Source organism: Heterodontus francisci, chromosome 30, assembly GCF_036365525.1.
Source record: "Heterodontus francisci isolate sHetFra1 chromosome 30, sHetFra1.hap1, whole genome shotgun sequence".
NCBI classification, from domain to species: Eukaryota; Metazoa; Chordata; class Chondrichthyes; order Heterodontiformes; family Heterodontidae; genus Heterodontus; species Heterodontus francisci.
Window position 1 is genome coordinate 58,688,206 of NC_090400.1, and position 26,975 is coordinate 58,715,180.

Sequence of the window (26,975 nt, forward strand, 5' to 3'; positions counted from 1 at the left end):
CTGCCCAAAGCCTGTCCACCATCTACAAGGCACAAGTCAGGAGTGTGATGGAATACTCTCCACTTGCCTGGATGGGTGCAGCTCCAACAATACTCAAGAAGCTCGACACCATCCAGGACAAAGCAGCCCGCTTGATTGACACCCCATCTACAAACATTCACTCCCTCCACCACCGATGCACAGTGGCAGCAGTGTGTACCATCTACAAGATGCACTGCAGCAACACACCAAGGCTCCTTAGACAGCACCATCCAAACCCGCGACCTCTACCAACTGGAAGGACAAGGGCAGCAGATGCATGGGAACATCACCACCTGCAAGTTCCCCTCCAAGTCACACACCATCCTGACTTGGAACTATATCACCATTCCTTCACTGTCACTGGGTCAAAATCCTGGAACTCCCTTCCTAACAGCACTGTGGGTGTACCTACCTCACATGGACTGCAGCTGTTCAAGAAGGCAGCTCACCACCACCTTCTCAAGGGCAATTAGGGATTGGCAATCAATGCTGGCCTGGCCAGCGACACCCACATCCCATGAATGAATAAAAAAAACTGAAAGGGGGCTGATAAAGTTGGTGGAGAGGTATCCTGCTCCATGTTGGAGGGTCCTTTCCATGCCCAGTTAGCTGATCACTGCTGGGCAGCAGTGGGGCTGGTAGGTGGTCTCTTTGACCCCGACCTGGGAAATTAAATCAACAAGAGTTCCCAGTCCTGATCATCATCTGCTGAGACGCTCCCCCTACAGCCCCCGAGCCTGGTGTGTAGGCTCAGACACAATGCTCTCCCACCGAGGAATATTCCAATGATTAGTGGGGGTGGGGCGATTATCATCAACAACCCCCACCCCCACCCCAACACTGGCGATCCTAGGGTACGAGCAAGGCACAGGTGGCAGGTTTGGGGAATGCTATGACTCCGTTTCCCCAAACTTGGTCACAGTGTTGGAGGCAGGCGAAATGGCCTCGGGAGGGAGTTTCCTCAGCCCAGGCCACCTATTAAACCCCGACAACATGGACCATGGGAGCTGAGGTTTCAGCAGCCTGCGAGATTGTCTGGGAAAACCCCAAAATCAGGGATATTGTCACTTGGGATCATTCCTCAACAACAACTTGCATTTATATAGTGCCTTTAACATGGTAAAGCGTCACAAGGCGCTTCACAGGAGTGACTGTCAAACAAAATTTGACACTGAGCCACGTAAGGAGATATTGGGACAGATGACCAAAAGCTGGGTTAAAAAGGAGATGGAGAGAGGTGGAGAGGTTTAGGGAGGGAATTCAAGAGCTTAGGGCCCAGGCAGCTGAAGGCACGGCCACCAATGGTGAGGCAAGTAAAATCAGGGATGCTCAAGAGGCCAGAATTGGAGGAGCGCAGGTATCGCGGAGGGTTGTGGGGTTGGTCGAGGTTACAGAGATAGGGAGGGGCCGAGACCATGGAGGGATTTGCAAACAAGGATGAGAACTTTAACACTGAGGTGTTGCCAGACCGGGAGCCAATGTAGGTCAGCGAGCACAGGGGTGATGGGAATTGGTGCAAGTTCGGAGAGGGGCAGTGGAGATTTGGATGAATATTTATCTGCCTCTTTGCCAGTCTGTGGGGTGGAGCGAATTAGAATTTGATCTGGTCCAAGGCCCCAAGCTTCCGTCCATTTTCCCCCTTTCTCTGGTCGGCATCACCCACTCCGAAAGAAAGAACATTTCTATTGGGCCTTTCAGAAGCACAGGACGTCCCAAAGCGCTTTCCAGCCAATTAAGTATTTTTGAAGTGTGGTCACTTTTGTAATGTAGGAAACACAGCAGCCAATGTGCACAGCAAGATCTCACAAACAGCAGTGATAATAACCAGATAATCTGTTTTAAGTGATGTTGGTTGAGGGACAAAAATTGGCCCAGGAAACTTTGACTGTTTTACATCCTCCTGAAAGGGCAGACAGGGCCTTGTTTAACTCTCACCTGGCAATGCTGCACTCCCTCAGCGCTGAACTGGATTAAGTACTCTGGAGCAGGCCTCGGACCCACAACACATTCACTCAGAGGTGAGAGAGAGTGCTACCCACTAAGCTAGGGCTGATGGATCCTCTGGCAGGTTTGGGAGCAGAGCCGAGGACTTTCTGCTCATACGGTGACTTGTGTGAGGGATCGGAGAAAGGCTGGTCCTCATGGGACTGTCCCCCCCACTCAGAGTCAGCACCGTCAGGGGAGACTGGGGGATGGGGAGAGAATGAGAAACCAGGTCAGGACAAACACGATCACTCTGATTACCGCACGGGAAGCTGACCTACCTCCGGAAGCTTCCTGAAGGATCTCCTCACTGCAGACCCCCTGTTTAATCCAGCCGTGACTCCTTTCCCTGCTCCCAAACTAACAGATTCCTCAGGCGCTATCAGCTGGCGAGACTTCACATTAACCTGGATTCCTGCACAGCGAGTCAAACAGGCAGCGTGTAAAAAAAACAGGCAGTGTTCACCAACACACATACACACACATGCTCACTCCAACATACAACACACAGATACATGCACACACTCCAACAACGTCTCACCCCAACACACATGCACACCCCCAACACATGAACACACCCCCTGCAAAACACACACATATGCATGCACACAGACATCCCCCACAATAAAAAACGTACCCCCACACCACCATGCACACAATTACAGCCAGACACAGCACCCATACACCTGTACACAGTGAGCTCCTGTCCAAAGACTGCCAGGAACAACACCGTCCCGTGGCCCACTGTGCCACGAGTGCCATTCTCCACTTGCTATGCGTCTTCACCTGTTGTCACCAGTTTTGACTTGTCTTCTTCATCAGTTCCTGTTTCATCCTCCTCAACATTCCGCCCAGGGAAGAAGAAGCCCATCATTCTCCTGAAGAACTGGTAGGTGAGCTGAATGGTGAGTGGGACAACATTCACCTGAAACCAGGGTTCAAAGGTTGCTTGTCAGTGGGGCTGAAGAGCCTGATCTCACCCTAACACTGGCGGTTGCTCTGCTGCCACCAGCCACTCGCCAGGATTCTCGCCTTGCTTGGGATCTCTCCCTCACACATTCCCATCAGGAGACCCCCACCCACAATCTTCAAACATACTCCCCCTCTTGAATAGCTCTGTGGAGAGCCGTTATGGACTCAATGGGTCAAATGACCTCCTCCTCCACTGCAAATCACTGAAAAATAGAAACATCATCGGCACCTTAGAAAATAAGAAACTGAAAGGGGTAAAAGAACAAGGGGAACTCGGGATACTCACGAACAAATTATTAAAAGCAGCACTGCAATTCAGCAAAGGAATTAAAGTGCTAACAAAGCACTGGGATTTAATTCTAGGGGTATAGCATTCAAAAGAAATGAAGTTATATTAAACTTGTTCAGATCCCACTTACAGTTCCGTGCAGTTCGGGTTTCTGTATTATAAAAAGTACAATAGAAACACTGGAGAAAGATTTACAAGGATGATGCCAGAACTAAGAGATTTAGAGCTACTGAGGAACATTGACCAGGTTAAGGTTTTTTCTTTAAAAAGAGGCTACCTGATAGAGGTCTCTAAAGTTATGAATGGGTTAGGAAGGTTAGATGTGAAGAGAATGCTTCCACTAGTGGGAGAATTCAAAACGAGGGGCCATAAATACAAGACAGTCACTAATAAATCCACTATGGAAATAGGAGAAATTCCTTTCCTCAGAGAGTGGTGAGAATGTAGAGCTCATTACCACAGGGATGTAAATAGCTTGGATGCTTTCAAAAGGAAATTAGATGAGTACTTGAGAGAAAAGGGAATAGAAAGAATACGTTGAAAAGCTGAGATGAGGGAGGAGACTCGTGTGGAGCAAAAAAAAACAGCACAGACTAGCTGGGCTGAATGGCCTGTTTCTGTGCTATAGATTCTCTGTAATTGTATCCTCATTGTGTATGAAATCGACACATCGCTCAGTCATCCTTAGCCAGGACTTCCAAACTGTGGGTCTTCTCACCCCTCACCGCGGACCTCACCTCCCCCCCTCAGTAAGTACAGGAAGGCCGACCAGGAAAGCATGGGAATAGTCTAGATAAAGCACCAAAGTCTGGATACTGCTGGAATCTGGAGGTGGAAAAGCCACAGATGAGGCTTGGAGCAGCTGGTGTGGTGGTGTGGGGGTACGTTTTTTATTGTGGGGGATGTCTGTGTGCATGCATGTGTGTATATTTTGCAGGGGGTGTCGTCTGCAGCTGTGCAATATTCTCTCCTCCTGGATTTCTGGTAAAGGTGAGTGATTATTTTGGGGCATGACAGATTCTGTGAATTCATCCATTTCCAGCAGGATTTAGGATGCTGCCCATATCCTAACTCGCACCAAGTCCTGTTCACCCTGCAACTCTGTGCTCACCCTTCATTCCTGTGTTCACCGTCCTAAACTGGCTCCCAGTCCAGCAGTGTCTAGATTTTAAAATTCTCATCCTTGTGTTCAGATTCCTCCCTGGCCTCGCCCCTCCCTATTCTGTCATCTCCTCCAGCCCTACAACACTCTGAGATCTCTGCACTCATCTAATTCTGCCCTCTTGACCATCCCTGATTTTATTTGTTCCACCATTGGTGGCCGTGCCTTCAGCTGCCCGGGCCCTAAGCTCGAGAATTCCCTTCCTGCAGCTTCCCAACTCTCTTTCTTTCTTTAAGATGCTCCTTCAAACCTAGTCTTAGATTCACCTGTCCTAATATCTTACAAGACTCGATGGTGGGACAGTCTGTATTTGAAATGTATGTGGAGTGTGGGGGGAGGGGGTTCGCGCTGGGTGTGTGTGTATGTGTGTGGGGGGTTCGCACTGGGACTGCGTGTGTGGGGGGAGGAGGTTCGCACTGGGACTGTGTGTATGTGTGTGGGGGAGGGAGTTTGCACTGGGACTGTGTGTGTGGGGAGGGGGTTTGCGCTGGGACTGTGTGTGTGGGGGGAGGGGGTTTGTGCTGGGACTGTGTGTGTGGGGGAGGGGATTTGTGCTGGGACACTGTGTGTGTGGGGGGAGGGGGTTCACGCTGGGACTGTGTGTGTGTGGGGGGAGGGGGTTCACGCTGGAACTATGTGTGTGCGGGGAGGGGGTTTGTGCTGGGACTGTGTGTGTGGGGGGGAGGGGGTTCACGCTGGGACTGTGTGTGTGGGGGGGGAGGGGGTTTGTGCTGGGACTGTGTGTGTGCGTGGGGGGAGGGGGTTCGTGCTGGGACTGTGTGTGTGTGTGGGGGGAGGGGGTTTGCGCTGGGACTGTGTGTGGGGGGGGGGAGGGGGTTTGCGCTGGGACTGTGTGTGTGGGGGGGGGGGAGGAGGGGGTTTGCGCTGGGACTGTGTGGGGGGGGGGGGGAGGTTTGCACTGGGACTGTGTGTGTGGGGGGAGGGGGTTCGCACTGGGACTTTGTTCCTATTTTCTTACTCTGCAATCCTGAAAGTTTCCTTGAATGCTGCGTTACAGATTGTAATTGGCTCTCAGCAATCTCATGACTGCTGGTTGGTTAAAAACTTACCTCAAAGTGTTCTTTGACTGAGATCCCGCCCACTGGCGGCCGCACCTTGCTGAAGATTCTCAGAGTGAGCTGTCGAACGGACTGGGAGGGGTTCTGAGGCCGTAACACCACCTGTACAAAACCCAAACATTAAACCTGAGTAAAAGGGGAAGAAAAATCTGACAGTGTCATCAGTCTCAAAGAACAAAGAAAATTACAGCACAGGAATAGGCCCTTCAGCCCTCCAAGCCTGCGCCGATCCAGATCCTCTATCTAAACCTGTCGCCTATTTTCTAAGGGTCTGTATCTCTTTGCTTCCTGCCCATTCATGTATCTGTCAAGATACATGTTAAAAGACGCTATCGTGTTCGCATCTACCACCTCCGCTGGCAACGCGTTCCAGGCACCCACCACCCTCTGCGTAAAGAACTTTCCACGCATATCCCCCCTAAACTTTTCCCCCCTCACTTTGAACTCGTGATCCCTTGTAAATTGAATCCCCCACTCTGGGGAAAAAGCTTCTTGCTATCCACCCTGTCTATACCTCTCATGATTTTGTACACCTCAATCAGGTCCCCCCTCAACCTCCGTCTTTCTAATGAAAATAATCCTAATCTACTCAACCTCTCTTCATAGCTAGCGCCCTCCATACCAGGCAACATCCTGGTGAACCTCCTCTGCACCCTCTCCAAAGCATCCACATCCTTTTGGTAATGTGGCGACCAGAACTGCACGCAGTATTCCAAATGTGGCCGAACCAAAGTCTTATACAACTGTAACATGACCTGCCAACTCTTGTACTCAATACCCCGTCCGATGAAGGAAAGCATGCTGTATGCCTTCTTGACCACTCTATTGACCTGTGTTGCCACCTTCAGGGAACAATGGACCTGAACACCCAAATCTCACTGTACATCAATTTTCCCCAGGACTTTCCCACTTACTGTATAGTTCACTCTTGAATTGGATCTTCCAAAATGCATCACCTCGCATTTGCCCTGATTGAACTTCATCTGCCATTTCTCTGCCCAACTCTCCAATCTATCTATATTCTGCTGTATTCTCTGACAGTCCCCTTCACTATCTGCTACTCCACCAATCTTAGTGTCGTCTGCAAACTTGCTGATCAGACCACCTATATTTTCCTCCAAATCATTTATGTACATCACAAACAACAGTGGTCCCAGCACGGATCCCTGTGGAACACCACTGGTCACACGTCTCCATTTTGAGAAACTCCCTTCCACTGCTACTCTCTGTCTCCTGTTGCCCAGCCAGTTTTTTATCCATCTAGCTAGTACACCCTGGACCCCATGCGACTTCACTTTCTCCACCAGCCTACCATGGGGAACCTTATCAAACGCCTTACTGAAGTCTCAGTCTCAACATCCCATATTTCAGTGTGAAACAGCCAAAGAGAGTTTAACCAACAAATAGACCGACGGCACAGGGAATGCAGCAAGTTAAAGAAGTCCACAAGTGCGTGAAGTGTACACAAAACATACAGGCGCACACACATAGACACAGGTAAACAAACAGGCCCACACGGACACAGGTAAACAAACAGGCGCACACACAGACACAGGTAAACATACAGGCCCACACGGACACAGGTAAACATACAGGCGCACACACATAGACACAGGTAAACAAACAGGCCCACACGGACACAGGTAAACAAACAGGTGCACACACAGACACAGTTAAACATACAGGCCCACACGGACACAGGTAAACAAACAGGCGCACACACAGACACAGGTAAACATACAAGCCCACACGGACACAGGTAAACATACAGGCGCACCACACAGACACAGGTAAACATACAGTCCCACACACAGACACGGGTAAATATACAGGCCCACACGGACACAGGTAAACGTACAGGCCCACACGGACACAGGTAAACATACAGGCACACACACAGACACAAGTAAACATACAAGCCCACACAGACACAGGTAAACATACAGGCGCACCACACATAGACACAGGTAAACATACAGGCCCACACGGACACAGGTAAACAAACAGGCGCGCACACACATAGACACAGGTAAACATACAGTCCCACACACAGACACGGGTAAATATACAGGCCCACACGGACACAGGTAAACGTACAGGCCCACACGGACACAGGTAAACATACAGGCACACACACAGATACAGGCCCACACACAGATACAGGTAAACATACAGGCCCACACAGACACAGGTAAGCATACAGGCACACACACAGATACAGGTAAACATACAGGCCCACACAGACACAGGTAAACATACAGACACAGGTAAACATACAGACACAGATAAACATACAGATGCATGGAAACACACACAGTCAGTGACGCGCGCGCACACACACTCAAAATGGCCAGCCAGAATACCAGGAATTTCTGATTTCCTCCTCCCTAGCCTGGGGGAATTCCCTGAATCCGGCTCTGTAACACACAGGGACGGAGAGGTCCACTTAGTCCCCATCACTATTAGTAATCACTTACAGATTGAAATCAAAACAGAAAATGCTGGTAAAAACAGGTAGCCGACCCCAGAGAGGGAGACAGATCATCTCCTCAGGGATCCTTAGATGGTCTGTATTTCCAGCATTAATTATGTTTTTTTTTATTACAGATTCCCATCAGGTACCGTTCGACATGAACCCGTAATTTAGACTGACACTCCCAGTGCAGTACTGAGGGAGTGCTGCACTGTCAGAGGCGCCATTTTCCGGATGAGATGTTAAACCGAGGTCCCGCTCATCTGATCAAGGGGCGACAAGATTCCAGGGCACTGGGAGGACCTAGGAATTCTCCCTGGCGTCCTGCGGCCACCATTCCTCAGCCAATACCAGCAAAGAAACAGATCCATCTCAACTGCTGTTTGAGAAAACTTGCTGCAGGCTATTTGACTGCTGTGTTTAAATAAGAACACAGCAACAAGAGGCCATTCAGCTCTTTAAGACCGTTCTGCCATTCAATTTCAGGTTTGAAATTTTCAATTGACACCCACCCCCTCCCCCAGCCTCAATGGCTTTTTGAGTTCCAGATTTCCATTACCCTTTGTGTGAAGAATTACTTACTGATCTCACCCCTAAACGGACAGGCTCTAGATTCACTCGTATACAAGATTATGAGGGGCATTGATAGGTTAGATAGGAAAAAACTTTTTCCCCTTGGCGGAGGGGTCAATAACCAGGGGTATAGATTTAAAGTAAGGGGCAGGAGGTTTAGGGGGGATTTGAGGAAAAGTTTTTTTTACCTAGAGGGTGGTTAGAATCTGGAACACGCTGCCTGAAGGGGTAGTAGAGGCAGGAACTCTCACAACATTTAAGAAGTATTTAGATGAGCACTTGAAACGCCATAGCATACAAGGCTACGGGCCAAGTGCTCGAAAATGGGATTAGAATAGATAGGTGCTTGATGGCCAGCACGGACACGATGGGCTGAAGGGCCTGTTTCTGTGCTGTATAACTCTACGTCTATGACTCACCCATCAGAGGAAATAGCTTCTCTCTATCTACCCTCTCAAATCCTTTAATCATCGTAAATGGCTCAATTCGATCACCAATTTAGTCTTCTAAACTCAAGTGATATAGTTTAAGTATATATTGGCAACAAAGCGCACTCCAGATTGTAAGGGACTCAGGCTCCACTTGTAAGAATCTATTGCAGTTTCTCCTCCCTTCTCACATTACCCCGAATAATAACAGTGACTATATTTCAAAGTAATTTGTTGTACCTGAAGCGTTCTCTAATGTTCCCAGCAGAGATGAGGAGGTGCTGTATAAACACAGGCCAGTCTACTTACCTTGTACAGGGAGTTTGGCAGCAGGTTGTTCATGGTAAAGGCTCCAAGCTCCAGCAGATGCTCTGCTGTGTCATCTGATTTGTTCACCTGCAGGAAGAGGCAATACTCAATCTCTGGCAGATGGCCGGACTGACCCTCTGTGCTGTCGCACTCCCTTGATAAACAACGCTCAGTAAAACATGTCTTTCCCCTTTGTGGTGCGTGTGACAGTTACTGCATCTTGACCCCATGGCTCAGCGATGGGGAAGTGGAGTTGAAGGACAGATGGAGGAGCTGGAGGATAGGACGAGGAGGTGGGGGGGAATGGGATGTGGGGGGGATAGGACGAGGGGGTGGGGGGGAATGGGATGTGGGGGGGATAGGACGAGGGGGTGGGGGGGGGGGGGGGGGAATAGGACGAGGGGGTGGGGGCTGGGATCTGATGAGGCCCACAGTCCCCACTATAGGCTCCCAGTCCCCCAATTGGCCTCCAGACCCCCTACTGGTTCCCAGTCCTCCCCCAATTTAACACCAGTCCCTCCATTGGCTCCCAATTTCCATCCCCATTGGCTCCCAGTTTCCCTATTGGTTCCCAGTCCCCCCCTGAAATGGCCCCCAGTATCCCCCCCAATTGGCCCCCAGTTCCCCACTTCCCATTGGCCCCCAGTTTACTCCCGCTCTGCCCCCCCCATTGGCCCCAGTTCCCCCCTATTGATTGGTTCAAGTCCCCCTACTGGCCCCCAGACCTCCCTCCATTGGCCTCCAGTACCTTGCTGTACAAGAATCGCTGCAGTTCCAGTTCAGCAATGCCGAGTTGACCGTCCTCCTCTGTCAGTCTCCAGCGTGCCTGGGCGAAGTAAATCTCAGTCCGCCTCACCACACTGACATCCTCCTGCTGCTTATAGAGCTCCAGCTTGTTTGCTCGCTGGAGCTGGAAGTCCTTAAAACACCTGAGAGGTACAGGGTCACAGGGTCAGAAAGGGTCATGGAACAAACAGAACAAAGCAGCCAACAGGACCCCTCTGGCTGGGCATCAGATGCAAGGACTGCTAGTATTTTGTTAATGGGATCTTGCTGTGCACTAATTGGCCACCAGGTTAGAACGTGAAAATCAGTAGACATGACTGGGTCTGTGTAATGGGTCTGTTTAATGGGACTGTGTAATGGGGTTGGTGTAATGGACTGAGTAATGGGGTCAGTAAATGGGACTGTGTAATGGGGTCAGTGTATTGGGACTGTGTAAAGTAATGGGACTGTGGTAATGGTACCCGATTTGAACCGGACGCCATATTATCTGGTATTTTTACTTTGAAACTCCAGCCTCTCGGGAAGCATTTAAAATCAAAATTATTGGTCCTGCCTGTGCCTGCGAAAGCCTGGCCCAGGGCCACCATAGCATTCCTGCAAAGTTCCTATCAGTCCTATCCGTATGTGCATCCTTCTGACGTCCTCACGCTACGTCTCTTGCACCGTGATTAATGGAGACATAGAGCCACACTGATGCACACTGCTCTCGAGTGGCTGCCATGAGGAGAGACACAACAACAGCCTGGTAAAAACTCTCCATGTCTGTCTGTGCCTTGCTCCTTTTCTCAATCTGGATATTGCTGCCCATAAAATGGATCGGGTTACTAGGCTGGCTCAATAATTGTACATACAGTTTCTGATTAAAAGCATTACTGGAATTTTTTTTCAAACTTGTTTTAGCTCCTCCAAAGTTCATCATAAGCTGTAAATGTACAAGCTCCCCAAGTTTAGCTTGCTCTAGGACACTGGATGCATTCTAAGGTTTTCTCACTCATTTGAGCAAAAGGTTCGAATCAATAGTAATTATTAATTTATTTTAATTAAAAGAACTGCACAAATGTGTGTGCGCGTGGTGGGTTGGCAGGGGTGTCCGGCATTGCTGAGGTCAGTCAGTGACCACCCTAGTGACGATCAAGAAGTGAGACAGCTCTGTACTTGCCTGATGAGGATGTTGAGCTCCTCACTCTTGGCCTGGAGATCCATCTTCTCCTGGTTCAGTCGTGTCTGCAGGTCCTGGCTCTGCTTCAACAGCACGTTGCTCCTGTGGTCATCCTGTAGTGACTTTAACAGAACGACTGATAATCCTCATCTAGCATACTGTCTCCTCACAAAACTCAGTAAAACAATTAAATCGGTGGCTCAGTGGGTCACACTCTGAGTCAGAGGTTATACAGAGGTTGTGAGTTCAAGTCCCACTCCAAAGACTTGAGCACAAATCCAGGCCAACACCCTGTGGAGTACAGAGGGAATGCCGCACTGTCGGAGGGGCAGTACAGAGGGAGCGCCGCACTGTCGGAGGCTCAGTGCTGAGGGAGCGCCGCACTGTCGGAGGCTCAGTGCTGAGGGAGCGCCGCACTGTCGGAGGCTCAGTGCTGAGGGAGCGCCGCACTGTCGGAGGCTCAGTGCTGAGGGAGCGCCGCACTGTCGGAGGCTCAGTGCTGAGGGAGCGCCGCACTGTCGGAGGCTCAGTGCTGAGGGAGCGCCGCACTGTCGGAGGCTCAGTGCTGAGGGAGCGCCGCACTGTCGGAGGCTCAGTGCTGAGGGAGCGCCGCACTGTCGGAGGCTCAGTGCTGAGGGAGCGCCGCACTGTCGGAGGCTCAGTGCTGAGGGAGCGCCGCACTGTCGGAGGCTCAGTGCTGAGGGAGCGCCGCACTGTCGGAGGCTCAGTGCTGAGGGAGCGCCGCACTGTCGGAGGCTCAGTGCTGAGGGAGCGCCGCACTGTCGGAGGCTCAGTGCTGAGGGAGCGCCGCACTGTCGGAGGCTCAGTGCTGAGGGAGCGCCGCACTGTCGGAGGCTCAGTGCTGAGGGAGCGCCGCACTGTCGGAGGCTCAGTGCTGAGGGAGCGCCGCACTGTCGGAGGCTCAGTGCTGAGGGAGCGCCGCACTGTCGGAGGCTCAGTGCTGAGGGAGCGCCGCACTGTCGGAGGCTCAGTGCTGAGGGAGCGCCGCACTGTCGGAGGCTCAGTGCTGAGGGAGCGCCGCACTGTCGGAGGCTCAGTGCTGAGGGAGCGCCGCACTGTCGGAGGCTCAGTGCTGAGGGAGCGCCGCACTGTCGGAGGCTCAGTGCTGAGGGAGCGCCGCACTGTCGGAGGCTCAGTGCTGAGGGAGCGCCGCACTGTCGGAGGCTCAGTGCTGAGGGAGCGCCGCACTGTCGGAGGCTCAGTGCTGAGGGAGCGCCGCACTGTCGGAGGCTCAGTGCTGAGGGAGCGCCGCACTGTCGGAGGCTCAGTGCTGAGGGAGCGCCGCACTGTCGGAGGCTCAGTGCTGAGGGAGCGCCGCACTGTCGGAGGCTCAGTGCTGAGGGAGCGCCGCACTGTCGGAGGCTCAGTGCTGAGGGAGCGCCGCACTGTCGGAGGCTCAGTGCTGAGGGAGCGCCGCACTGTCGGAGGCTCAGTGCTGAGGGAGCGCCGCACTGTCGGAGGCTCAGTGCTGAGGGAGCGCCGCACTGTCGGAGGCTCAGTGCTGAGGGAGCGCCGCACTGTCGGAGGCTCAGTGCTGAGGGAGCGCCGCACTGTCGGAGGCTCAGTGCTGAGGGAGCGCCGCACTGTCGGAGGCTCAGTGCTGAGGGAGCGCCGCACTGTCGGAGGCTCAGTGCTGAGGGAGCGCCGCACTGTCGGAGGCTCAGTGCTGAGGGAGCGCCGCACTGTCGGAGGCTCAGTGCTGAGGGAGCGCCGCACTGTCGGAGGCTCAGTGCTGAGGGAGCGCCGCACTGTCGGAGGCTCAGTGCTGAGGGAGCGCCGCACTGTCGGAGGCTCAGTGCTGAGGGAGCGCCGCACTGTCGGAGGCTCAGTGCTGAGGGAGCGCCGCACTGTCGGAGGCTCAGTGCTGAGGGAGCGCCGCACTGTCGGAGGCTCAGTGCTGAGGGAGCGCCGCACTGTCGGAGGCTCAGTGCTGAGGGAGCGCCGCACTGTCGGAGGCTCAGTGCTGAGGGAGCGCCGCACTGTCGGGGGCTCAGTGCTGAGGGAGCGCCGCACTGTCGGAGGCTCAGTGCTGAGGGAGCGCCGCACTGTCGGGGGCTCAGTGCTGAGGGAGCGCCGCACTGTCGGAGGCTCAGTGCTGAGGGAGCGCCGCACTGTCGGGGGCTCAGTGCTGAGGGAGCGCCGCACTGTCGGAGGCTCAGTGCTGAGGGAGCGCCGCACTGTCGGAGGCTCAGTGCTGAGGGAGCGCCGCACTGTCGGAGGCTCAGTGCTGAGGGAGCGCCGCACTGTCGGAGGCTCAGTGCTGAGGGAGCGCCGCACTGTCGGAGGCTCAGTGCTGAGGGAGCGCCGCACTGTCGGAGGCTCAGTGCTGAGGGAGCGCCGCACTGTCGGAGGCTCAGTGCTGAGGGAGCGCCGCACTGTCGGAGGCTCAGTGCTGAGGGAGCGCCGCACTGTCGGAGGCTCAGTGCTGAGGGAGCGCCGCACTGTCGGAGGCTCAGTGCTGAGGGAGCGCCGCACTGTCGGAGGCTCAGTGCTGAGGGAGCGCCGCACTGTCGGAGGCTCAGTGCTGAGGGAGCGCCGCACTGTCGGAGGCTCAGTGCTGAGGGAGCGCCGCACTGTCGGAGGCTCAGTGCTGAGGGAGCGCCGCACTGTCGGAGGCTCAGTACTGAGGGAGCGCCGCACTGTCGGGGGCTCAGTACTGAGGGAGCGCCGCACTGTCGGAGGCTCAGTACTGAGGGAGCGCCGCACTGTCGGGGGCTCAGTACTGAGGGAGCGCCGCACTGTCGGAGGCTCAGTACTGAGGGAGCGCCGCACTGTCGGGGGCTCAGTACTGAGGGAGCGCCGCACTGTCGGGGGCTCAGTACTGAGGGAGCGACGCACTGTCGGGGGCTCAGTACTGAGGGAATGCTGCACTGTCGGTGGGTCAGTACTGAGGGAGTGCTGCACTGTTAGAGATGCCGTCTTTCGGATGAGATGTTAAACTGAGGCCATGTCTACCCTCTCAGATGACTGTAAAAGATCCCAAAGGCTGCTATCTGAAGAAGGGCAGGGGGAGTTCTCCCCGGTGATCTGGGGCCAATATTTATCCCTCAACCAACATCACTAAAAATAGATTATTTGGTCATTATCAGGTTTCTGTTTGTCGATTCTTGCTTTGGGACTGCCAGCCTGGATTATGTGCTCAAGTCTCTGGAGTGGGACTTGAACCCACAACCTTCTGACTGAGGGGAGAGAGAGTGCTAACCACTGAGCCATGGTGGACACTGTCATCCTATGCTGGTCCCACGAAGCTCAAGGAACTGCACTTCATCTTTCTATTGGGCACTTTACTGCCTTCGGGCTGTAACGTCGCATTTAATGACTGTAGATCTTAACCACTGCTCCCATTCTCTTGAGACAGCAGGTGCTGGTATAGGAGCAGCAGAGTCGATGGGGGTGGGTGGGCTGCTGCAGAGGGTGGGGGTTGTGGATCCCTTATCGGTGCATGGCTGGTGGGATGATCCACAACCCTGGGTCACCCCAACTATCTCCGCCACATTCCCAGGCACAGAATCCTTCTCTGCCTTGCTAGATTTCCTGTGTTTTGCTCCCCCTCTGCTATTCTGCTGTAACAGAAGGAGATAAGAAATAGGAGCAGGAGTAGGCCATTTAGCCCTTCGAGCCCACTCCGCCATTCAATGAGTTTGTGGCTGATCTTCTACTTCAGCATTCCTGCACTATCCTCATAACATAGGTAGAAAGAGGGATGAGGTCCTGCAACAAGAATTTAGGGAGCTAGGTAGCAGATTAAAAAGCAGGACCTTAAAGGTTGCAATCTCTGGATTACTCCCGGTGCCACGTGCTAGCGAGTATAGGAATAGGAGGATAGAGCAGATGAATGTGTGGCTGAGGAGATGGTGCAGGAGGGAGAGCTTTAGGTTCCTGGATCACTGGGTCTGTTTCTGGCAAAGGTGGGACCTGTACAAGTTGGACGGGTTGCATCTGAACTGGAACGGGACCAACATTCTTGCTGGGAGGTTTGCTAGTGCTGTTGGGGGGGCGGGGGTTTAAACTAATTTGGCAGTGGGATGGGATACAGAGTGGAGGTACAGTAGGGGGTGATACACAGTCAAATATAGAAGAGAAACTGAGTCAGTCTGGAAGGCAGAGCAAATATAGACCTGTTAAGGCACAAGGGAAAAATGCAAGGCTGGATTGCACATACTTTAATGCAAGGAGTCTTACTAGTAAGGCAGATGAATTGAGAGCATTGATTAGTACACGGGATTCTGATTTTCTTGCTATCACAGAGACATAGCTGAGGGAAGGGCAGGACTGGCAACACAATATTCCAGGGTATAGAATCTTCAGGCGTGATAGGGGAGGGGATAAAAGAGGTGGTGGTATTGCACTGTTGATCAAGGAGTCAATTACTGCAATAAGGAGGGATGATATCTTAGAAGTTTCCTCAAATGAGGCCATATGAGTAGAACTTAAGAACAAAAGGGGGACAATCACTTGGCTGGGAGTGTACTATAGGCCTCCAAACAGTCAGGGAGAGACAGAGGAACAGATATGTAGGCAAATCTCAGAGAGGTGTAAAAATAATAGGGTAATAATAGTAGGGGATTTCAACTTACCAAATATCAACTGGGATAGTCTTAGTGTAAAGGCTTAAAGGGGGCAGAATTCTTAAAATGCACACAGGAGAGCTTTTTGAGCCAGTATGTGGAAAGTCCTACAAGAGAAGGGGCAGTACTGGACCTAATCCTAGGGAATGAAGCTGGACAAGTGGTAGAAGTGTCAGTGGGGGAGCATTTTGGGGATAGTGACCATAACTCTGTACGATTTAAGGTAGTTATGAAAAAGGTCAAAGACGGGCCAGAAATAAAGGTACTGAATTGGGGGAAGGCCGATTTCAATATGATAAAATAGGATCTGGCCAAAGTGGACTGGGAGCAGCTACTTGTAGGAAAGTCTACATCAGGCCAGTGGGAGGCATTCAAAGAGGAAATAGTGAGAGCTCAGAGTCAACATGTACCCTTTAAGGTGAAGGGTAGGACCAACAAGTCCAGGGAACCCTGGATGTCAAGGGATATAGAGTATTGGATCAGAAAAAAAAAAAGGAGGCTTATGGCAGATTCGGAGCGCTGAAAACAGCAGCGGGCACTAGAGGAGTATAGAAAGTGTAGAGGGATACTTAAAAAGTAATTAGGAGAGCGAAGAGGGGACATGAAAAAACACTGGTGGTCAATATAAAGGAAAATGGCAAGAGGATAACCAGGGACAGAGTAGGGGCCATTAGGGACCAAAGTGGCAATATGTGTGTGGAGCCGGAGGATATAGGTGAGGTTTTGAACGATTACTTTTCATCGGTTTTCACTGTGGAGAACAACGACATAGGTGTAGAGATCAGGGAGGGGGATTGCGATATACTTGAACATATTAACATTAAAAGGGAGGAAGTATTAGTGGGCTTAAAGGTGCACAAATCCCCAGGCCCAGATGAGATGTATCCCAGGCTGTTGTGTGAGGCAAGGGAGGTGATAGCAGGGACACTGACACAAATTTTCAGATCCTCTCTGGCCACAGGAGAGGTACCAGAGGACTGGAGGACAGCGAATGTGGTGCCATTATTCAATAAGGGTAGCAGGGATAGGCCAATAATTACAGGCCGGTGAGTCTAACATCAGTGGTTGGGAAACTATTGGAAAACATTCTGAGGGACAGGATTAATCTCCACTTGGAGAGGTAGGGAATAATCAGGGATAGTCAGCATGGCTTTGTCAGGGGGAAATCGTGTCTATTGAATTTTCCGAGGAGGTGACGAGATGTGTTGATGAAGGTAAAGTAGTTGATGTAGTCTACATGGACTTCAGTAAGGCTTTTGATAAGGTCCCGCATGGGAGATTGTTTAAGAAGGTAAGAGCCCATGGTATCCAGGGCAATTTGGCAAATTGGATCCAAAATTGGCTTAATGGCAGGAGGCAGAGGGTGATGGTTGAGGGTTGTTTTTGCGAGTGGAAGCCTGTGACCAGTGGTGTACCGCAGGAATCGGTGCTGGGTCCCTTGCTGTTTGTAGTGCACATTAATGATTTAGATGTGAATATAGGAAGTATGTTAAGTAAGTTCGCAGATGACATGAAAATTGGTGGTGTCGTAAATAGTGAGGAGGAAAGCCTTAGATTACAGGACGATATAGATGGGCTGGTAAGATGGGCGGAGCAGTGGCAGACGGAATCTAATCCTGAGAAGTGTGAGGTGATGCATTTTGGGAGGACTAACAAGGCAGGGGAATAAACAATGGATGGTAGGACCCTAGGAAGTACAGTGTCAGAGGGACCTTGGTGTACTTGTCCATAGATCACTGAAGGCAGCAGCACAGGTAGATAAAGTAGTTAAGAAGGCATATGGGATACTTGCCTTTATTAGCCGAGGCATAGAATATAAGAGCAGGGAGGTTATGATGGAGCTGTATAAAACGCTAGTTAGGCTACAGCTGGAATACTGTGTACAGTTCTGGGCACCACACTATAGGAAGGATGTGATTGCACTGGAGAGGGTGCAGAGGAGATTCACCAGGATGTTGCCTGGGCTGGAGCATTTCAGCTATGAAGAGAGACTGAAAAGGCTAGGGTTGTTTTCCTTAGAGCAGAGAAGGATGAGGGGGGACATGATTGAGATATACAAAATTATGAGAGGCATTGATAGGTTAGATAGGAAGAGACTTTTCCCCTTAGCGGAGGGGTCAATAACCAGGGGTATAGATTTAAGGTAAGGGGCAGGAGGTTTAGATGGGATTTCAGGAAAGATTTTTTTCACACAGAGGGTGGTTGGAATCTGGAACGCACTGCCTGAAGAGGTGGTCGAGGCAGGAACCCTCACAACATTTAAGAAGTATTTAGATGAGCACTTGAAACGCCATAGCATACAAGGCTATGGGCCAAGTGCTGGAAAATGGGATTAGAATAGTTAGGTGCTTGATAGCCGGCACAGACATGATGGGCCGAAGGGCCTGTTTCTGTGCTTTATAACTCTATGACCCCTGATGTTTTTACTATATTGAAATCTATCAATCTCAGTCTTGAACATACTCAGTGGCTGAGCTTCCGCCACCCTTTGAAGCAGAGAGTTCCAAAGATTCACCACCCTCTGAGTGAAGAAACCATTTATACCTCCTCTGAATCCAATTTTTGTGTTTCTTTACTTGTCTCATAATCATCCACTTTTTGCCTTTTGACATCATCCCTTTTGTCATTTAATCACTCCTGCCCTCCAGCCCATCACAGACCTGGAATCATACAGCACAGAAGGAGCCCATTCAGCCGGCTCTTGGAATGAGCTAACCAATTAGTCCCACTCCCCCTACTCTTTGCTCATAGTCCTGCAGATTTTTCCCTTTCAACTATTTATCCAATTCCCTTTTGAAAGTTACTGCTGAAGCTGCTTCCACCACCCTTTCAGGCAACGCGTTCCAGATGATAACTCACTGTGTAAAAAGAATATCTGATCTCCCACTGGTTCATTTGCCTCTATTTACTTTCCCTGGTTTTGTAATCATTTAAAAGCTGCTCAGTCAGTGTGAAAGGTTGCAACGTTTTTCTCTCCACAGACGCTGTGTGATCTGCTGAGTGTTTCTGGCATTTTCTGGTTTTATTACACATTGATCATTGATACCCAACACCCCAAATGAGGGAGGCATTTCTGGATCTCAAACTCCCTCTGACAGACTATATCCTCTCACCCTGATCACCCAGGCATCATGACACACCCTCCCCAAGCTTAAAGAACAGCCCAGGCTGAGCCTGTCCAGCAATGACTCAATTTTAAAATTCTCATCCTCATATTCAAATCCCTCCCTATCTCTGTACTCGCCTCCACCCCCACAACCCTGTGAGATCTCTGCACTTCTCCAATTCTGGTCTCTTGCCCATCCCCAACTTTAATCGCTCCACCATTGGCGGCCGTGCCTTCAGCTGCCTGGGCCCCAAGCTCTGGAATTCCCTCCCTAAACCTCTCCACCTCTCTCACCTCCTTTAAGATGCTGCTTAAAACCTGCCTCTTTGATCAAGCTTTTGGTCACCTGTCCTAATATCTCCTTATGTGATTCAGTGTCAAATTCTGTTTGATAACTCTCCTGTGAAAATGTCTTATTATATCAAAGGTGCTATAGAAATGCAAGTTGTTGTTGTAGACAGCGAGTTGGCAATGGGAGGAGGGCCTGTGTTTCTGCTACTGTTACCAGGCAGTACAAGAGACTCGGTTACCTTCACTATCAGGTAGATTTGTTTCTCGAGCTGACGTATCCGTGTCACGTGCTGCCTCACTGCATCCTGAAGGTGCAGGATACTGTTCCTCTGCTCCTCGGGATTGCTGGAGATCTCCAGCTGAAACCGGACTCGCTGTTTTCTCTCGCTGTGCTCCTGCAAACGGGGAAAGGATACAAGAAACTTCAGCCTGGTGACCACGGCAACACCACCCTATCCTTCTCCACATACACTAATTCTCACTGGGGTACGGGTTCCACACACACTGACTCTCACTGGGGAACGGGTTCCACACACACTGACTCTCACTGGGGTACGGGTCCCACACACACTGACTCTCACTGGGGAACGGGTCCCACACACACTGACTCACTGGGGTACGGGTTCCACACACACTGACTCTCACTGGGGTACGGGATCCACACACACTGACTCTCACTGGGGTACGGGTCCCACACACGCTGACTCTCACTGGGGTACGGGTCCCACACACACTGACTCTCACTGGGGTACGGGTTCCACACACACTGACTCTCACTGGGGTACGGGTTCCACACACACTGACTCCCACTGGGGTACGGGTCCCACACACACTGACTCTCACTGGGGTACGGGATCCACACACACTGACTCTCACTGGGGTACGGGTCCCACACACACTGACTCTCACTGGGGTACGGGTTCCACACACACTGACTCTCACTGGGGTACGGGATCCACACACACTGACTCTCACTGGGGTACGGGTTCCACACACACTGACTCTCACTGGGGTATAGGTTCCACACACACTGACTCTCACTGGGGTACGGGTCCCACACACACTGACTCTCACTGGGGTACGGGTCCCACACACACTGACTCTCGCTGGGGTACGGGTCCCACACACACTGACTCTCACTGGGGTACGGGTTACATGGGCACCCAGACAGTTGGGCCTCAGTGGGTTACACAACCTTGTGCCCTCTTCTGCCTTTGCCTCCAATTTACAAACTCTACATCTGCGAATCCCAACTCGGAGTCACTGGGCAGAAATGAGGAGCAGGAATTCAGCCCGCTGTTCCCTTCTTGATGCTGAGGAGGTGGGGGGGGGGGGTGGGGGGTGAAGGATGGGGTTAAATTGGGTAACTTGTAACCCTACATGCACCCGCACAGCCATCAACCAACAGCGCTGGCTGGGGATCAAATCCCAGACCCTTCTGCCTCAGTGCCACACCAGACATTTCATTTAACCATTGAACCACAGCTGCACTAAACCCAGATACACATGCAGTCCAGGAAAAACAATCCCAGATACACACACTCTCTGGGAAAAACGATCCCAGATATACACATACACTCCAGGAAAAACGATCCCAGATACACACACACTCCAGGAAAAACGATCTCAGATATACACACACACTCCAGGAAAAACAATCCCAGATACACACACTCTCTGGGAAAAACGATCCCAGATATACACATACACTCCAGGAAAAACGATCCCAGATATACACACACACTCCAGGAAAAACAATCCCAGATACACACACTCTCTGGGAAAAACAATCCCAGATATGCACATACACTCCAGGAAAAACAATCCCAGATACACACACTCTCTGGGAAAAACGATCCCAGATATACACATACACTCCAGGAAAAACGATCCCAGATATACACATACACTCCAGGAAAAATGATCCCAGCTACACATACACTCCAGGAGCTAATGATCCCGGACACACACGCAGACAGTCTCTCTCTCTTCAGGAACTAACACTCCCAGATGTATTAATCTCTGCAGGCAGGCGTACTTTACGTTTTGGTTCGACAAGGAGGAGCAGATTGTTGACAATGTCTAGGATCATGGCGTACTGTACTGGGTTGGTGGATATCTCTAGGTCGTGATGGATCAGGGTGAATGTGTCCACGGCGCCTAAATCCAGATTGCATTCGGAGTAAAGAGAGACAAAAAGATAAAGCACAATGAAAGGGAGGCTATCACATTAAGACAGAGAGAATCACACTGAGAGTTACTGACTGGCAGCAATGCTGGGGTGGGAGCCTGTCTTGTGCGTCAAACTCTAATTTTCTCTTGGGGGAGGGGAAAAGGGACGACTCCATACAGCGACACAAGTTCCAGCCTCAGTAGAGATTACTGGGTAAATTCACCTGTTAATCACCCCTGGTTTCCTTCCCCGCATGACATTAGCGAACCAGTGGGTTTTTAAGAAAATCCAACAGGTCACTTTTACCAAGCCCAAATTTTTTCTTTAAAAACTAAATTCAAATTTTGATTCCAAAACTGTGGGATTTGACCACATATTCTCTGGATTACACAGAATTCACAGCACAAAAATAGGCCATGCGGCCCAACCTTTTCATGCTCCACATGAGCCACCTCCCACCCCTTCTCCATCTCACCCTATCAGCATATCCTTCTCTTCCTTTCTCCGTCATCTGTTTATCCTGCTTCCCCTTAAATGTATCGATACTATTCACCTCAACCACTCCCTGCGGTAGTGAGTTCCACATTCTCTGGGGAAAGAGGTTTCTCCTGAATTCTTGATTGGATTTATTAGTGACTGTCTTATATTGCTGGCCCCTAGTTCTGGTCTCCCCTACAAGTGGAAACATTCTCTCTGCATCTACCTTGTCAAACTCCTCGTAATTTTAAAGACTCCTATCAAGTCACTCGCAGCATTCTCTTTTCTGGAGAAGAAGCCTCAGCCTGTTCGGTCTGGATTGTGAGTCTAGTAACACAAGCAGCCCAGATCCCTGACAAGAGCGTGCTCTGCCCATCCGGGGATAGATGGGGCAAGTACTCCGGTATCTAAAACAATGCCTCAATGCTGTGACAGGGAGCTGAATTTCCATGCCATAACTGCACTAGTATGAAGAGATACGGACAGGATCACCAAACATGGCTTCAAACACTAGGAGTAAAGTCTGAGATTTACAGCTAGCAGGAGATCCTGGGTCCACTGTCTGGCCTGAATTTTGTGCAATCGTTGCTATTCTCCCAATCAATCCACATCCGACAATTCTGTCACGACTTTGTCTCTCACACCACCAGTTCATGCTTCGCTTTGTGGCACAGAGTTCCTCCCTCCTGTCAAGTAAGAAAAACAAGCTGGGCTGTTTGTCTCTCTCTCTCGCTTTCCCCTTTTTCAGTAGAACTCTATGCAGCTCCTCTTTGAAAGGTGCCAGCTACCATCCCACCTCCCCAATACACTGCCTGCTCCCAGAGTCAGTTTGACGTCCTCTAAAGTCGCACAAGAGAGAAATGTTTCTGTTCTAACCTCTAAACTTGCTTGACGCAGTTGATTTTTACCTGTGAAGTCTAGTCCTAGGCCCACTGTCCAAGTTTATAATCGCTCGCAAATATCTCAACTCTCACACCCACCATTCTGCTTCTTCAGCAGATCCTCTTTCTCATCCTCCTGAATCTCGGTTGGTTTGATCTGGGTTGCCAGCTCGGGCTCGATATCGTGGCTGTAACTGACATAGTACATCCGGCAGCTGCAGCGCGAGATAATCCTCTGAACCTGCTGCGTCTGATGGCCCTGAGCTGGCAGATTCCAGTCTGAATATAGAGACAAGAAACATGGCATCAATCGGCCCGTGCCCCTCGCAATTCTCTTTTACACCTCATTTGGTATTTTATCATTTCCTTTAAGTGCCCGCAGGGGAATGTAACTCAAGGTCAACAATCCCAGGGCAGGTATAGCACAGGGTTAGATACAAAGTAAAGCTCCCTCAACACTGCTCCCATCAAACACTCCCAGGGTAGGTACACCACTTGGTTCAATACAAAGTAAAGCTCCCTCTACACTGCTCCCAACAAACACTCCCAGGACAGGCACAGCATGGGGTTGGCAAAAAAAAAAATGGGGTTAGAAAGAGGGTAGGAGAAAACTAACCATATAATCTGTTTTTAATGATGTTGGTTGAGGGATAAATATTGGCCCCAGGACACCAAGGAAAACTTCCCTATTCCTCTTCCAATAGTGACATGGAATCTTTTACATCCACCTGACAGGGCAGACGGGGCCTCAGTTTAACATCTCATCTGAAAGATGGCATCTCTGACAGTGCAGCACTCCCTCAGTACTGACCCTCCGACAGTGCAGCGCTCCCTCAGTACTGACCCTCCGACAGTGCAGCGCTCCCTCAGTACTGACCCTCCGACAGTGCAGCGCTCCCTCAATACTGACCCTCCGACAGTGCAGCGCTCCCTCAGTACTGACCCTCCGACAGTGCAGCGCTCCCTCAGTACTGACCCTCCGACAGTGCAGCGCTCCCTCAGTACTGACCCTCCGACAGTGCAGCGCTCCCTCAGTACTGACCCTCCGACAGTGCAGCGCTCCCTCAGTACTGACCCTCCGACAGCGCAGCGCTCCCTCAGTACTGACCCTCCGACAGTGCAGCGCTCCCTCAGTACTGACCCTCCGACAGTGCAGCGCTCCCTCAGTACTGACCCTCTGACAGTGCAGCACTCCCTCAGTACTGACCTTCTGACAGTGCAGCGCTCCCTCAGTACTGACCCTCCGACAGTGCAGCACTCACTCAGTACTGCACTGGGAGTGTCAGCCCGGATTATGCACTCAGTGTCTGGAGTGGGGTTTGAACCCATGATCTCCCGAATCAGAGGCACAAGTGAGAGCACCAGAGAGCTACCCACTGAACCACAGCCAACGCCTTCTACAGGATTTGCTTCTGCAGACTCGGTTGTGATCAGTTCCGCTGAGGATAGGGAGAAGTTACTCTGATTGTGGCAGTCACTGGGCATCGGAACCCTGGGGTCTGTCTGCTGTGATCAGGCCCCTAACCCATACTGTCCTGTCCTGCTCCGCTACTGCCTCTCTCGACCGGTTTCCTCTCACCTGTTGTGGTGCTGACCATCCCTCCTACAGCCTGACCGCTCTCCATCAGCTCCGCCACTGAGTCGAGCTTACGCGTGCGATGTTCCTCGATGTTTTTGACCTGAAGGGACACAAGATAGCGTCAGAAATTGAACCTGGCTCCACCTTCTCAGGGATGGACATTTGTTTTGTTATTCTTTCATGGGATGTGGGCGTCACTGGCAAGGCCAGCATTTGTTGCCGATCCCTAATTACCCTTGTCAGCTGACAGGCCATTTCAGAGGGCAGTTAAGAGTCAACCACATTGCTGTGGATCTGGAGTCACATGTAGGCCAGACCAGGTAAGGACAACAGATTTCCTTCCCTAAAAGGACATTAGTGAACCTGATGGATTTTTCTGACAATTGATGATAGTTTGATGGTTAACTGAGACTAGTTGGTGGGCTTTGAACCCGGGTCCCCACGGCATTATCCCTGGCCTCTAGATTACTGTCTAGTTACATTACCACTACGCCACCGTCTCTCCCATTAAGTGCTGGCTTTACAAGCGACAGCCACAAGTCGAGAATCAATTAAAGAAAGAAAGGATTGACCTCTCCTCTGTCCAGTGACCTCTTTATGTGGGGGCATCATGTGATGTGGGTAGACCAGGCTTTTTTTGGGATGCCCTTTATGGTGCAGCAGCTGATCGACAGTCCCTGTTTGGGCTCAGGGTAGAACAATCAGCAGTAAGGTGATGTACAACAACAACTTGCATTTCTATAACACTTTTAATGTTTTAAAACATCCCAAATGCTTCACAGGAGCATTATCAAACAAAATTTAACGCCAAGCCACATAAGGAGATATTAGGACAGATGACCAAGAGCTTGGTCAATGGGGTCGGTTTTGAGGAGGGTTTTAAAGGAGCAGAGAAAGAGGTGGAGAGCTTCCGGGAAGGAATTCTAGAGCTTAAGGTCCAGGCGGCTGCAGCGACCATGTGGAAGCTGTACCTCAGGCCCCTCAGGAGAGGAGCATGGTCCCCTGGGAAAAGACACTGATCCGAAATGAATGACAGAGATGGGCTCTAAACTCACCTCTAACCACAGCTGACACTCTTCCTTCTCCGCAGGGTTGGTTTCCCATGGTAGCGAAGTACTGCATGCCGTCCAGCAGACACGTCCAGGTGGTCTTCTGTTTCAGCGTGTCGTTGTACCAGGCTGGGTGGTGCAAGCACTGCAGGAGCTGGGCCTTGGTGGCACTGACAAAAACACAGCCCACTGTCTCCGCACCTCGTAACATCACCTAATGGCAGAGAGAGAGGGGGAGTTCAGAGGCCATGCATAATGGGAGGAGGGGAAGAGAGCAACTAGACAGGAGGCAGAGGGGGGGCAGGAGGGGAGGCGAGGGCGGGGCGGGAGAGCGGAGGAGGGGGGCGGAGGAGATGGGGGGCTGGGGGAGCGAGGTCAGGGAGAGGCAAGGGGGGGCGGGGAGAGTAGGGGGGTGGGGAGGGGAAGGGAGAGGGGGGCAAGGAGAGGGGGGGGAAAAGAGAGGGGGGGAAAGAGGGGGGGAAAGAGAGGGGGGGAAAAGAGAGGGGGGGAAAAGAGAGGGGGGAAAAGAGAGGGGGGGAAAAGAGAGGGGGGGGAAAAGAGAGGGGGGTAAAGAGAGGGGGGGTAAAAGAGAGGGGGGGTAAAAGAGAGGGGGGGGTAAAAGAGAGGGGGGGTAAAAGAGAGGGGGGGTAAAAGAGAGGGGGGTAAAAGAGGAGGGGGGGAAAGGAGAGGGGGGGAAGGAGAGGGGGGGAAGGAGAGGGGGGGAAGGAGAGGGGGGGAAGGAGAGGGGGGGAAGGAGAGGGGGGGAAGGAGAGGGGGGGAAGGAGAGGGGGGGGAAGGAGAGGGGGGGGAAGGAGAGGGGGGGGAAGGAGAGGGGGGGGAAGGAGAGGGGGGGGAAGGAGAGGGGGGGGAAGGAGAGGGGGGGGAAGGAGAGGGGGGGGAAGGAGAGGGGGGGGAAGGAGAGGGGGGGGAAGGAGAGGGGGGGAAGGAGAGGGGGGGGAAGGAGAGGGGGGGGAAGGAGAGGGGGGGGAAGGAGAGGGGGGGGAAGGAGAGGGGGGGAGGAGAGGGGGGGGAAGGAGAGGGGGGGAAGGAGAGGGGGGGGAAGGAGGGGGGGGAGGAGAGGGGGGGAAGGAGAGGGGGGGGAAGGAGAGGGGGGGGAAGGAGAGGGGGGGGAAGGAGGGGGGGAAGGAAGGGGGGGGAAGGAGAGGGGGGGAAGGAGAGGGGGGGGAAGGAGAGGGGGGGAAGGAGAGGGGGGGGAAGGAGAGGGGGGGGAAGGGAGAGGGGGGGAAGGAGAGGGGGGGGAAGGAGAGGGGGGGGAAGGAGAGGGGGGGGAAGGAGAGGGGGGGAAGGAGAGGGGGGGGAAGGAGGGGGGGGGAAGGAGAGGGGGGGGAAGGAGAGGGGGGGTAGGAGAGGGGGAGGGAAGGGGAAGGAAAAAAAAGGAAAAAAAAAAAAAAGAAAAAAAAAAAAAAAAAGCGAAAGAAAAAAGAAGAAAGGGGAAGGAGAGGGGGGGAAGGAGAGGGGGGGGAAGGAGAGGGGGGGAAGAGAGGGGGGGGAAGGAGAGGGGGGGGAAGGAGAGGGGGGGGAAGGAGAGGGGGGGGAAGGAGAGGGGGGGGAAGGAGAGGGGGGGGAAGGAGAGGG

The 26,975-nt window shown here is 52.0% G+C and overlaps 1 protein-coding gene across 1 annotated transcript in view; it reads right to left on the reverse strand.

Moving 5' to 3' along the window:
* Nucleotides 1-26,975, reverse strand: part of LOC137346845 (bridge-like lipid transfer protein family member 2) — an 84,675-nt gene that overhangs the window by 12,498 nt on the left and 45,202 nt on the right. The window contains 12 exon segments of the mRNA XM_068010779.1: nucleotides 2,286-2,419; nucleotides 2,791-2,929; nucleotides 5,498-5,608; nucleotides 9,290-9,376; nucleotides 10,038-10,218; nucleotides 11,235-11,356; nucleotides 19,460-19,615; nucleotides 21,259-21,380; nucleotides 22,851-23,030; nucleotides 24,331-24,430; nucleotides 25,386-25,430; nucleotides 25,432-25,593. Coding sequence (XP_067866880.1) covers nucleotides 2,286-2,419; nucleotides 2,791-2,929; nucleotides 5,498-5,608; nucleotides 9,290-9,376; nucleotides 10,038-10,218; nucleotides 11,235-11,356; nucleotides 19,460-19,615; nucleotides 21,259-21,380; nucleotides 22,851-23,030; nucleotides 24,331-24,430; nucleotides 25,386-25,430; nucleotides 25,432-25,593 — 1,539 coding nt within the window.